This window comes from Eucyclogobius newberryi, unplaced genomic scaffold, assembly GCF_026437365.1.
Source record: "Eucyclogobius newberryi isolate DKJ021-1_F unplaced genomic scaffold, fEucNew1.0.hap1 SCAF_19, whole genome shotgun sequence".
Lineage (NCBI taxonomy): Eukaryota > Metazoa > Chordata > Actinopteri > Gobiiformes > Gobiidae > Eucyclogobius > Eucyclogobius newberryi.
Window position 1 is genome coordinate 22,812,858 of NW_027315823.1, and position 12,377 is coordinate 22,825,234.

The 12,377-nt window shown below is 38.8% G+C and overlaps 1 protein-coding gene across 2 annotated transcripts in view; it reads left to right on the forward strand.

Moving 5' to 3' along the window:
- Nucleotides 1-1,352: 1,352 nt before the first annotated feature.
- Nucleotides 1,353-12,377, forward strand: part of lactbl1b (lactamase, beta-like 1b) — an 11,063-nt gene continuing 38 nt past the window's right edge. Inside the window, exons 1-7 of one of the 2 annotated variants that reach the window (XM_072452185.1) lie at nt 1,353-1,412; nt 4,630-4,801; nt 6,024-6,130; nt 7,552-7,709; nt 9,957-10,204; nt 10,805-10,910; nt 11,324-12,377. The exon at nt 11,324-12,377 is cut by the window's right edge and continues 38 nt beyond it. In XM_072452185.1, the coding sequence (XP_072308286.1) occupies nt 1,353-1,412; nt 4,630-4,801; nt 6,024-6,130; nt 7,552-7,709; nt 9,957-10,204; nt 10,805-10,910; nt 11,324-12,302 (1,830 nt within the window). In that variant the 3' untranslated portion in view covers nt 12,303-12,377. Of the gene's footprint in view, nt 1,413-4,269; nt 4,475-4,629; nt 4,802-6,023; nt 6,131-7,551; nt 7,710-9,956; nt 10,205-10,804; nt 10,911-11,323 lie in introns of those variants that run through there. The other variant, XM_072452186.1, reaches the window with a different exon arrangement.

The window sequence follows — 12,377 nt, forward strand, 5'->3', positions numbered from 1 at the left end:
ATGATTAAATGAGCTGCCTGTCCTCAAATAAAGGAGGACATGATTCAAGAGCCTGGTGTGGAAGAGCTTCTGTCCAAAAGGTTTCCGAAAGCAGGAGAAAATGATTCAGCTGTAGTCATCTGGACACAAGACGTGAAAAACAAGACGTTTCAACTTTCATCCAAAGTCATTCTCAATCTAGTCTCAAATTTGAACTTGATCTGCAGAACTAGATATTTATCGTCCTTTAAGCCATGGGGCTTTATTTTTGTGCATAAGGTGAAGAATAAATAGACATCACTCTTTACATTCATGCGTTAATGGAAAATAGTTTAATTACTTGTGGACAAAGACATCAATCTGATTATTTAAATCCAATTTCAAATTGAAATCAGTAATTTTATGAAAACTGTATTCCAACTTTCAAAGCACAAAGCATCCGCTTGTGGCAGGAACATTAAAAAAAACGGGGATGGTGACCCTAATGTCCGGCGTTCCTGTCACCCTGTCACCATGCCTAAGCTCATTCAGTCATCTGTATATTGCTTACACCAGTTAATGACTTGGATGAGCATCACGTATTCCTGAGATTGTAGTTTTCCACATAACACAACAGCCTGCACTACATACGTGATATATAGCTGGAGCTAATTTAGCTATAATGAGAATATAAACATACAGATACAGACCTACTTGAATACCTGCTCTGTACATATATCACACTAGGGTTGTGTTCAAAATATCGATATGGCGATATCGTCACGGACTCCGTATCGATACGCGTATCAATAATGAGTCACAGTATAGATTTTTTGTTCTGATTAAAAAGAAAAAAAAAATGTATCTGCTGTTTGTGCCGTGCTCCTCTGGGCCGAGATGAGAAGGAGCTGTGGACCTGATCAGAAGCTGATCTGTGCAGAAGATGCTGCTGCAGCATGTTCAGACCAGGCCAATTGTTCGGCAAGAAACATGCAATACTTTACTAGAATGTGTTCCTTATATTTCTGTTTGGATCAGTTGGTTGGATGTGTGAAGTTATTAGAGAATAATGGATTTATAAATAAGTGCTTTGTGGATAAACATGAAATGTCATACATTTTCTTATCCAGAGTAAAAACATTACCCATTTGGTAAATTTCTAAGACCCTTTTTTCAAAAATATATCGGGATACGTAGCGTAATGAGGGGATTGTATCAGAATATAGAAGTATCGGGATACGCATCGTATCGTGACCCCTGTATCGGTATACGTATCGTATCGCGAGGGTCTTGGCAATACCCAGCCCTATATCACACTAAGTTCAACCTTACTTTCATATGCGCATCCGCAGAAATAACTTGTGTGTTGTGTGTGCTTCTGTATCCACAGGAGCATGGGAAAGACTGGCAGCAAAGTCCTCAACGAGGCCTCTGTGGATGGTGTTCAGGTGCAGGTAAGGGTTATAGGGTTGTCAAAATATACAGACACTAATCTGTACTAAAACTAGATCTTAGACTCAATTGAACATATTGACACAAAAATAAATTATATAAATAGGAAAACGTTGGATTTTCCTGAATCATTCTTAGAAAAGTTATATTCTGTATCAGTACACGTGGTATTATTAATGATACAGTTATTATGTTGTGTTGAAAAAGTGATAAACAACAATAAAACATTTGCATAACAAATAATAGTGTAAAACTATGGAACAAACTCATCGAGCAAGCAATGCCAAAACATGCATGAAAATCCATTTCTTAAGGTATTAAATTGCTGTCTACAGGCACGTGACTAACCAATTCGTTGAACTTTATTGTGTTATATCTTTAAGAATATGACTAGATGGTGAATATAGCTAAGATAATTATTATTGCATTATTATTACTAGTAATGGAGAATGGGGGAAGAATCAAATAAGTTGTGCCGGTGCCTCTTATTCACCTTTTAAACATATACATTTTTGTTTCTGGATTTATGACTATTGGCCATCCATCCACATAAAATCATGATGATACTGGAAGCAGTCACACAGAAATACATAATAAATCCTTTTGCTCACAAACGGCCCATGCATCAATATGTATAATTAATTCTGTATGTATTCCATCAAGGCCAGGCCGTGTTGTTAAAATGTGACCTGAACCAGCGGCTGAATGGGTTAGTGATCCCAGGTTATGCAACAAGGATGATCCAGAGCCAGCTTTCACACTTCAGTTTTTCACATCATATCAGTAATCATCTTCGCCACGCTTTAAATGTCATACGATTAAGCTGACCATTAATATCTGGTCATAACTAGAAATAGCAAACGAGGGATTAAACATTGATTCAGACCCCCAATAAATGTCTGTGTGTGGATGTCTTGTCCAGAATGGTTTGGTAAAATATCGTGTATATTTTAGTATTCTTAGTATTGTAGTATATACAGTTTTCAGTGTGGCAGATTGGTCCAAAAAACGATGCTATGATATTATTACATCATATCAGTGAACTCCTGTTGACTTTAGCAGATGAGATCAAAGGGGCTTAACAGATCAAGACATTGCCATTCCTGACCCCAAGATTGACTTTTAGGAATAGTTGCATTCTGCACATAAAAACAAGCAAGTGGTCTTTATTATTTTTGAAACACTGCTTTTTGCTGTGATTATTGTAGAATCTTATAAAATGAAATATAAGCTAATTGGTTTGAAACTATAACCTGAAGAACAGTTTGCCTTTTTTTTGTTAAACAGTGACAGTGCATGCATACAGTACAGACCTGTTTTGGTAGATAAACCATCCTCTCTCTTCCTGAGTGGTTCTGGCTCCACAGTCTATCTGCAAATGGAAGCGCGTCAGTCCTGGGCTTCTTCTGTGTAGGATCAATCCTTCACTGTGATTCTCCCCTGTTTCTACTTTTCCCAAAGGGACAAAACTTAAGACCTGGGGTGACAGAGCCTTTTTCTACTTCTGCCCCCAACCTCTGAAACACCCTGCCCAAACACATCACAGATTCAGCCACACTCATTATCTTTTAAGAAATCAATGAAAACCCCCTTTTGAAACTGCCTTTCAATTCAATTCAATTCAATTTATTTTTGTAACGCCCAAAATCACAACAGTGGTCGTCTCGGAGGACGACAGTGAAAAACAGATAAAACAATGTTCATAGGGACTTGGTAATGTTCCATGGTCACCTGTCCTTAGACCCTCCTTCTCGGCCAGGAAAAACTACCAAACCTCTTTGGGAAAAAGTAGAAACCTGGAGGAGTTCGACAGTGAAGGAGAGATCCAACTCCCTCAGGCGGACGTGAGATAGACAGTGGAGCTGGACCCAGTCAGGAGAAGAACCAGTTCTTCCAGGCAGATGAAGAACCATTCATATGGTAAGGGGACTGCTTCTCCAGGAACTCGAGGAACATCTGGGTTCACAGGTTATCAATGTGCCTGTCCCATTCCCTGTGGAAAGTGGAAAAAGAAAAATAACTTTATTTATACTTTTAATTGTTTTTGTGTCCGTCTCTCAAATGTAAAGTGTGTTTGGGTATCTTGAAAAGCCTCATATAAATGTTGTGTATAATGATATTGATTATAATTATTATACTGTAAACAGGCTGGATTGTAGCCATAGCTCATAGTTCCCACATTTCCTCTAACAAACATCTGCATACTTGGACACTGAAGGCAAGGTCTTGCCCAAGGACATGACAGTATGCATTATAGCGCCACTGTGGTGCTTGGCATTCCAGCAGTCTCACAAGTACAAACCAGGCCCAACTCTGCTTAGTTTCTGAGATCTGACAAGATCAGACATTGAAAAGTTGGTATGGCCACGACATACCAACTTTTAAAACTTTATCCACATAATAAAATGTGGATAAATTAAACACTTTCCGGATGCACTCTATAGACTAGAAGATGCATTTGTTAATGAGTTATGTGCATTCTGCAGTGTTTCTGTCTGTGAAAAAAATACACAAAGACAAATTTGACATAAATCAAGAGTGCATGTAGTCTTTACTTGGCCAGGTGTATAGTCCACTGTGGGGTGTGTCACAACAGTGTGCGTGTCCTGATCCACTCTGCTCTGGAGAATCGTTCTAACACAATAAGCTTGGCACTCGCCAATCGCCACATCTCAACGTGTTGGGTGCCATCTTTGTCAGCTTGTGAGACTTAGGCTCTAAACAGGGCCGTGCTGGACTGAAGCAAATTCATTCACAGGGATTAGGGTTTAAGAGTTCCCTTGCTGCTTTGGTGGAGTAAATCTAGGGATTATGATGTCACCAGCCTGTCGCTGCAGAGGAGGAAATTGAATTGTGGGTAGTGAGCGCTGATGGCCCGGGATTACAGTGTGGTCAGGAATCAGAGATGGAAGTCTACGCCGATGACTTTCTTTAGCTCGTCATTGGATTCAGGGAACCTTTTGGAAATGGAATCTACTTGCACAGAAGCGCTATTGTGGTGTAAATATTTCTACACTGGCTGGTAATCCTATTTGTGGTGCTGCAGACTTGAATGCATCAGGTGGTGAGTGCATTACACGTACAATAACATATATTCAGTTGATGTGAAAGTAGTGGTTTTAAATATGTAGCTATCCTCTCTGTACCGGTATATAGTATGTGCATGATGTTGACCCGATGACCTGTTCCTCCGGGTCACCTTGTCTGTCTGTATCTCAGCCACCTCCTGCTGTGGCTGCACCTGCTGCTGCCGTGAAGTTTGAAGGACTCACTGAGAAAAAGAAGATGAAGGCTAAATGGAGTCAAGTGCTGTTGGTCTTCTTCTTGGTTGTGTCTGTGGTCATGACTGGGTGCTTCTTCTGGCAATACCAGTTGCCCAAACTGATGCCAGGTAAATATAACCCATCCAAAACGTTACATAATGTCCCATCCAACTCAAAGATTTAAGTAAAAAAGGTTAGTGTCTAAAATATGTGAATGTTTACTTTATGATAGCCATAGGCTCACTGTTACATGTCTTCTATTAACACACATCATGGCTCTGATAATCAATAGATAGGATTTTCTCTTTGGCTTATCTGATTGTAATTATGATGTTGGAAGCAGTTGCCTGTTTTCAGATATACATCTCTTAATCAAAAGATAAACTATCTTCTATTTGAAGAATGGATATCTGTTAATGTGATGTGACTACACTATTACAACGGCGTTTCAAAAATAACATGGCCAATCTCAGTAAGATGAGATTGTGAACAAGACACAGAAAGCAAGAAAGAAAAGAAAAAAGAGTAGTCCAAATAAAATCAGTTCCTAGCCCTTCCTGTAGCTGACCCATCCGTCCCAATGTCTGGTAAGTCCCTGTCATCCACTTTTTTGTTATTGCCTTTTTTGCCGCCACCAAAAGCGATTGCACAGGTATCCATCATTTCCATTGTTGAAGCCCTACATCTGAGATGGATGGAATATGCGTGTTCAACAATAATGGGTTGTTTCTGCAACAACCTAGACTTTTAGGTCCAAGTAATCCATCTGATAAATCCATCTGATAAATCCATTTGATAAATCCATCTGAGTCCGTGGAATCTATGGCATATTCCAAGTTAAAAACAAAAAAGAAATAGTATGCTTTTGAATGTCCGAGTCCATACAAGGTTTCTCTTAATATGTTTCATAAATGCTGTGTTTGTTTTCTTACATCTTGATTTATCGCCATTTCAATTAATCCCATAGTCAACAAAGTGTTTGAAGCTTATCATTCCAAATTTGTCATTCCATGTTCTATTGCCCAATGTGATTCTACATGTGAACAGGAAAGTAAGGTCAAGCCATTATAAATATCTATTACATCCAAGGAACCTAATCTCCCATAAATGCATTTGCCTTTCATTAACTCTGTTGAAAGGTCCCTGCTTGATTGAGTTCTCAGTGGGCCCACAGCACTGTCACAATCATTGGCCGGCACATGATTCATATGCCACACAATGACGCTGTATTCATCTAAATGGTGAATGGAACAATAGTAAACCCGACATTGGCTTTACATAGCATTTTCCTAATCCAACATGATGCCCAAGTAAGATTAAAGTCTGTTTTCATTGTTTGTTTTGCATGAGATGAAAGCATGGGTCGCAGCTCTAACGCAGAAATGATCTGTCCACGTTTCCCTGAGCCAATGCCTCTGGAGCACCCCATTCCCAGACTGAAGGAGGCTCTTGAGAAGGTGAGATATTGATGAAAATAGTGTCCGAAGGCTTTGAGTATGTTTCCCATTGTAGTGACAGAACGCAAAAGAATTTGTTTAAAAAAAAAAAAAAAAATTGTTGTACCTTCAGCACGCTGTTATAGTTACTTGTGGTGGCCATCAAACACATTTTTGATATTGACAAGAGGTGAGTGTTAGAAGCATGAGACATTTTGGCCTCTCTTGGATTCAATTTGCATTATTTATTCCTCCATCGTGCCTAGACTGTCTTAGTAAACAACCTAACCATGTAATCCGTCACACCAGACACTGTTCTGCTTGACAGAAGGAGATTAAAGTATGGTGGGTGAAAATGTAACGGTTAGTGAACTGTATAAAGACGTTTCCTGAGAATTCCTTTGGCAAAACAAACTTCCTGTTGACTTCTTTTGTAATCTGTGCATTTATGATGATGATGTAGTTCTGAAAGTATCTGGTGGATACAGCTGTCCCCTCCATTTAAAACTGGTCACAAATTGAAGTAACTGATTGAAGATATGAATGAAGATCATGTTCTAGTGTAATATTAGACTCTTTAATAGTTTGTAAAGAGAAACATCCTAAATAGAGGCAACTTGAGTCAAACGTGAGGTGGAATATAATGCAATTTCTTTGGAAAAACTGAGATAAACCACATATATATATATATATATATATATATATATATATATATATATATATATATATATATATATATATATATATATATGTGTATATATGAGTAACTGAGATGATTTTGGTAAATAATAATCACTCTATATTTATTAGATATTAGGGCATGGTTTAAAAACATTTGCAAGTGTATTTTCTATATTTCTTCATCTATATTTTTAATTCGAAATCAAATAAATATTTATAAATACAGAAATAGTTGTACTCATACTCATTGTATCTATAAATGTGTATTTGACCACAATGTATACTTTTCATGAAGCTCAAATTGGCTACAAAGTTGAAGCAAGTAGAATGTAAACGAAAAGCAAACTAACATTTCTATACTGGAAATTCAAAACAGTTGCTTATCTATGTTGGTCAATTTTTGAAGATGAGCCACATAAAGTCATTTTGAGTACCGGTAATTTAGTGTTTTAACTTTTGTACTTTAAGAATGTGTTTCCTAATTTTCAACAATGCTTGTATGCGAAGAAAAGAAATGATAGTTGCCCCACTGGAGCGTATGAAAGCCTACGACAGCACGTTTGACTGACAGGAGGCCATTGATTTTCTCAACTGTGGTTTTAAAGCAACAGCTGCAGCCTTTTAGTGCTCTGGAGACATTATGAAAGAAGTGACATTTACGTTTTATCGCACAAACTAGAAGTGTAAAAGTGGTATTAGAGCTTAATTAATTCAGTCAGAAAAGGACACAAAAGGTAAAAGTATCGTTTTGTTGCTGCAAGGTGGACGTGATGCTGCGCCAGAGTACAAACCTTGTCAGCCTCCCTTCACTGTCGGCCATTGTTGTTCTGAACGACACTGTGTTGTGGACCGGCAACTTTGGGATGAAGAACGTCAGTGACCCTCTGGCTGGCCCTCCAAACGAGTACACCATCTACAGGTAACTGCGCCTTCACCTGGAAATGTTTGGCACAGCAAATTATGACTTATTTTTTTACACAATATGACTTGTTTATCACTTGTCACTTATGCTGCTGTTAGATTCTGTTAGATTCTGATTCTGAACTTGGTCTTCTTGTCTGGTATGGCGCTGCATGAGAAAGTGAGACAGGTCACTTTGAGCTCAAGGGAAGAAACGTTCTGATTTAACCCAGGATCCAAACGTTATACATTTTAATTCACACCGTCCTCGTGTTGCTCCTGGGTGCTGTGGCATACCAGAGAGCAAAGTGGAAGTACAGCAGAGCGCAGACGAGCTCTCCTGGAGAGGGGGGTTTAAAACAGGAGGAAATAGAGTAATAAGAGGCATACAAGTAAATGAGAGTTTAATGCATTTGGCGTTACCGTTCACAAATCTATATTTGTAACTTTATGAGAAAGAAAATTGGGGACCACTGATTTTTCATTAAAATTAGTCAATGTTGGAAATTGTATGACACTGAAATTAAATAGTCCGGTCAAATAATTTGTACACTATATTTACAGATTTGATTAGGAAAAAAAAAACATTCCACTCAATTACTTGCATGCTTAAAAGTTTAAAGCTTAAAATGCTTTCTTATTTCGTATTTCTTTTGCCAATGTATTATAGAAAACATTCGGTTAGACATTGAAGAAGAAGCTGATTTAGTTTGAAACATGGATGCAATGATGAGAAAGGACATCTTAAAGGGCTGAACATGTTGCTATATTGTTCAGGAGCAGAAACAGGACAATGTCCTGGAAACACTAAGCACAATGTCTTGATCATGCAAAGCAAATTACTGAGTCATAACTGTGAAGTACAATAGCTATTCACACATTCAACATATATACATTTAATTCCATTCTATGGAACCTTCCAGACAATGCAGTAACACCATGGAGACAAGCAGGTTGAGGACTCCCAACTAGAAAAGTTACAATGTGCAGTTTAGAACACCAACTCCACTATTTTTCATTCTGTTACTTCATTGTCTGATTGGATATGTCAGAAAAACAATGCTCCTGCTTCTACTCTCACACTAAATTGGATTGTCCCGGAGGAATGGTGCATTGCTGCTTTTAGATAAATTAATTGGTTGAATGTTTGTTGAGTTTATAGCCTGAGGCTGTTGATGCAAAGCATTTTGTCAGTGCAAACTAAATCTCTCCTACACTGTAAAATCAGACGGATCCATGCAAAGTGATGTGTTTACAGATAAACAAATGTATAGCATCTTAAAATGAAATAAATGTTGCTTAAAAATGAAATAAATGTTGCTTAATAATGTAGGTTAGGTGTAAAGACCATTGCTGGGAATGCATTAGTTTGTCATTCACATATTCTGCTGAAACACATTTCTAACAATCCTAGCCCCATAGAGACATTTCTCTTTTCTTTTACCAGGCCATTATAAGCCATAATGGCCTGGCCTATTCAAAATGTCTGGCATTTGACATGAAAGTGCAATAGAGAAAATATGTAACAAATCTGAGACATAAAGTTGACAATAAAAAGAAGACATTATACACAAGGTCCACAGGGACCACTTAAACTTTTAAAAGTAGAGGAGATTAAAATTATATATGAATTTAAATATCTTGGTGTGACTTTGGACTCAACTTCGTCAACTTTGTAATTTTAAACAAATTAGATCATTATTGCCAGAAAATGCTGCTGAAATGTTTCTTCACTGTATGATTTTTTTTGTACATTGAATATAACATTACAAACCAAGCTGCTTAAAACCAATGAATTTTTATACAAAATATCCTTAAATATATTGGTTTTTTACCTTACTCATATTATCATTGCCTAATACTGCCTAATAAGTTTTGATTTTAAGAAAATAAAATGAGCTTGTTAAATTTTTATAAAGGCTTACATTGTCTTTCTCCACTGCCCCTGAATGAGTTTATTAAATGAATCTGGAACAGGACAGAGTAACCAAAGCTTCTGCTCGAGGTGATTGTGCAGTTCCTTTGAGACGCACAGCCTTCAGTCAGCTGTCAGTCAAAGGCTCAGAGACTTGGAACATCCCAGCCGCTCTCAGAGACAGTCTGATATTAAACTCATTTTAAACGAACCTCAAATGTTTGCTCAAGAGGATCCAGGCCTGTAATAATTTATTTTGAAATGTTGTTGAGTTCTAAAGTTGTCATTTGTATTGAAGTACATGTTGAAGTGCGAGACTATTAATAAACTCAAATTCATGATCTTTTTCAGGATTGCCAGCCTGTCAAAGATCTTTCCCACTCTCATGATGTACAAGCTGTGGGAGGATGGGAAAATTGCTTCCTTAGACGACCCTCTGGAGAAGTATGTGGATAACTTCACCATTAAGAACCCGTTGGGGAGGTCCCGGGACTCCGAGCTCAAGCACATCACAGACGGACTCATATTTTTGGACAGCGGAGAGGTGCAGATCCGCTCCACATCCGTCACTCTGAGGAGGATGGCAAGTCAACTCTCAGGTATGTGCAAGCTGTCATCCAAAAAGATAACGTAGTACGGGAAATCTAGGTCTACGAAGAAAAAAAAGTCTTCAATTCCAAACTGCTAACATTCAAATACATATTCAGACTTCAGGGTATTTTAAACCCATCTGCTGCAGTACACAGTGGGATAGATTTGGGAAAATAAATGAAATGCTAAAGGTGCACTGTGTAACCGCTCTGGTAGAGTCTGTCTGCTGTTTGTCTCCATGGATATATTATTGCTTTGCCTGAATGTTACACAGTGGCATTACATTTATCCATCTCTTTGGCCTTCAGAGGCAACCGTTGTTGTGATTTTGGGCGTTACAAAAAAATTGAATTGAAATGAATCTCCATGGAGAAAACAGGTGACACCAACAAGCCTAGTTACAGATCAGATCTGTGGAGCGGCAAGACTCCTCAATAAAAAAGCATGTCTAAAGCATGGAATCTTTGAGCATTGAATAAACGCAAGAAATGTTTATTATTCCAAACTCAACATTACAGGGAAAGCAATCTCCATGAGAACAGGCTGGCGGTGGAGGAGGAGGAGTTTTGGGGAATGTCTTTTATATCTATGATTTTGTTATAATCCAGGTTTGCCCAGAAGACTTCGAGCGACCAGTTTGCTTTGGAAAGGCAGAACACAAACTGCTATCAACCTGCTACAAGACGATGTTCTCGTGGCAGACCCGGGCACGAAGTACGTTTTTTCTGGCTGATGTAAATGGGAATGTTTTGTGTAAATAGCCTACATTTATTTGCATGTTTTGCTCATATTGATAATGTGACCACATACATGCAGAGAGAGTTGTATGTATTGAATGTTTAGACGAGGCAGTGCATGACAACAAAACACAAATGAGTAATGATCACTGTAATAAAAATGAGTAATGATGCTTCGAAATGTATTTTCTAACCCTATTCCGATATACATTGTTTGTCTTGCCGTTGTTGCAAAGTGTCTGGATGAAAAGCGCAGTACATTCTGTTCAAATGGTTCCTAGATCACTTGAGTACAGGAACATTTCTCTAGAAAGGTTGCTAATGTGCTAAATATCAAGATACTAAACTCTGCATTTTCAGTATAATCCTAAAAAAGCATTTTGTCTGCAGATGCCACTACAGTAACCTGGCCTTTTCACTACTTGCTCACGTCATGGCAGAAAGGATAGTTGGTGTGGACTACCAGCGTTGGGTCCTCGACAACATCTTAGATCGACTGGGGATGGAGGACACGGGGTTTGACGTATCTCCCGGAGTCCACGGTCAAATGGCAGTCGGGGTTTACACCAACGGTAAACCAGCGCCCCTCTATGACCTGGGTTGGTATCGTCCCTCCGGTCAAATGTACTCCACAGCGGCAGACCTTGCCAAAGTCGCCATGATGCTTTTGGGAGCGTATCACCGCAAACTACTTGAACCGGATTCCTTGAAGATCATGCTGACTCCACTCTTCCGGTGTGAGAAGGATTACTTTGCCAACCGCACCGGGACGCCATGGGAGGTGAATGAGCTTATGGGGTATGAGGTTTTGCGCAAGGATGGTGATTTGGACGGATATTCTGCTACTTTTTCATTAGTACCAAGACTGAAGCTAGGCCTCATAGTTCTCATGGCAGGAAGTCGACCACAAAAACAGGATATAGTCGTCAAAGCGTACAACCTAATCATTCCCGCCATTGAAAAAGCGTTCAGGGAAGTCAGGAAAATACTCAACGCACCACCCAAACCTGATCCATATGTTGGCTTCTTTACTTACAGCAACATCACGTTTTATGAAATAAGAGCTGGCTCTGATGGAGTTTTGATCATGCAACAATTTGGTCCACAAATTGAAGAGCTAATACCAGAAAAATACAGGACAATTAAACTGAACTATTTAGTGGATCGTGTTTTTAGAGTAGTTTTTGAGACAGAATATCCCTGCGTTCTCCGAGTTGGCACTGCTTCCGTGTCCCTCGAGGCGCAGGATGGGCAGTTATTCAACTTCTACAACTTCAACAAACAAGGTGTGTCGCCTGGGTTTGATGCACCAGGACTAAACACTTATAATGTGGTGAGAATAGCTCGAAAACCCACTTTTTCAAGTTGAACAGTGGCATTGCGGAACATTAAGACTATTGGTGCGCACTTGGTGTCAACCCTCTTCTGATAAAGAACACTGAAA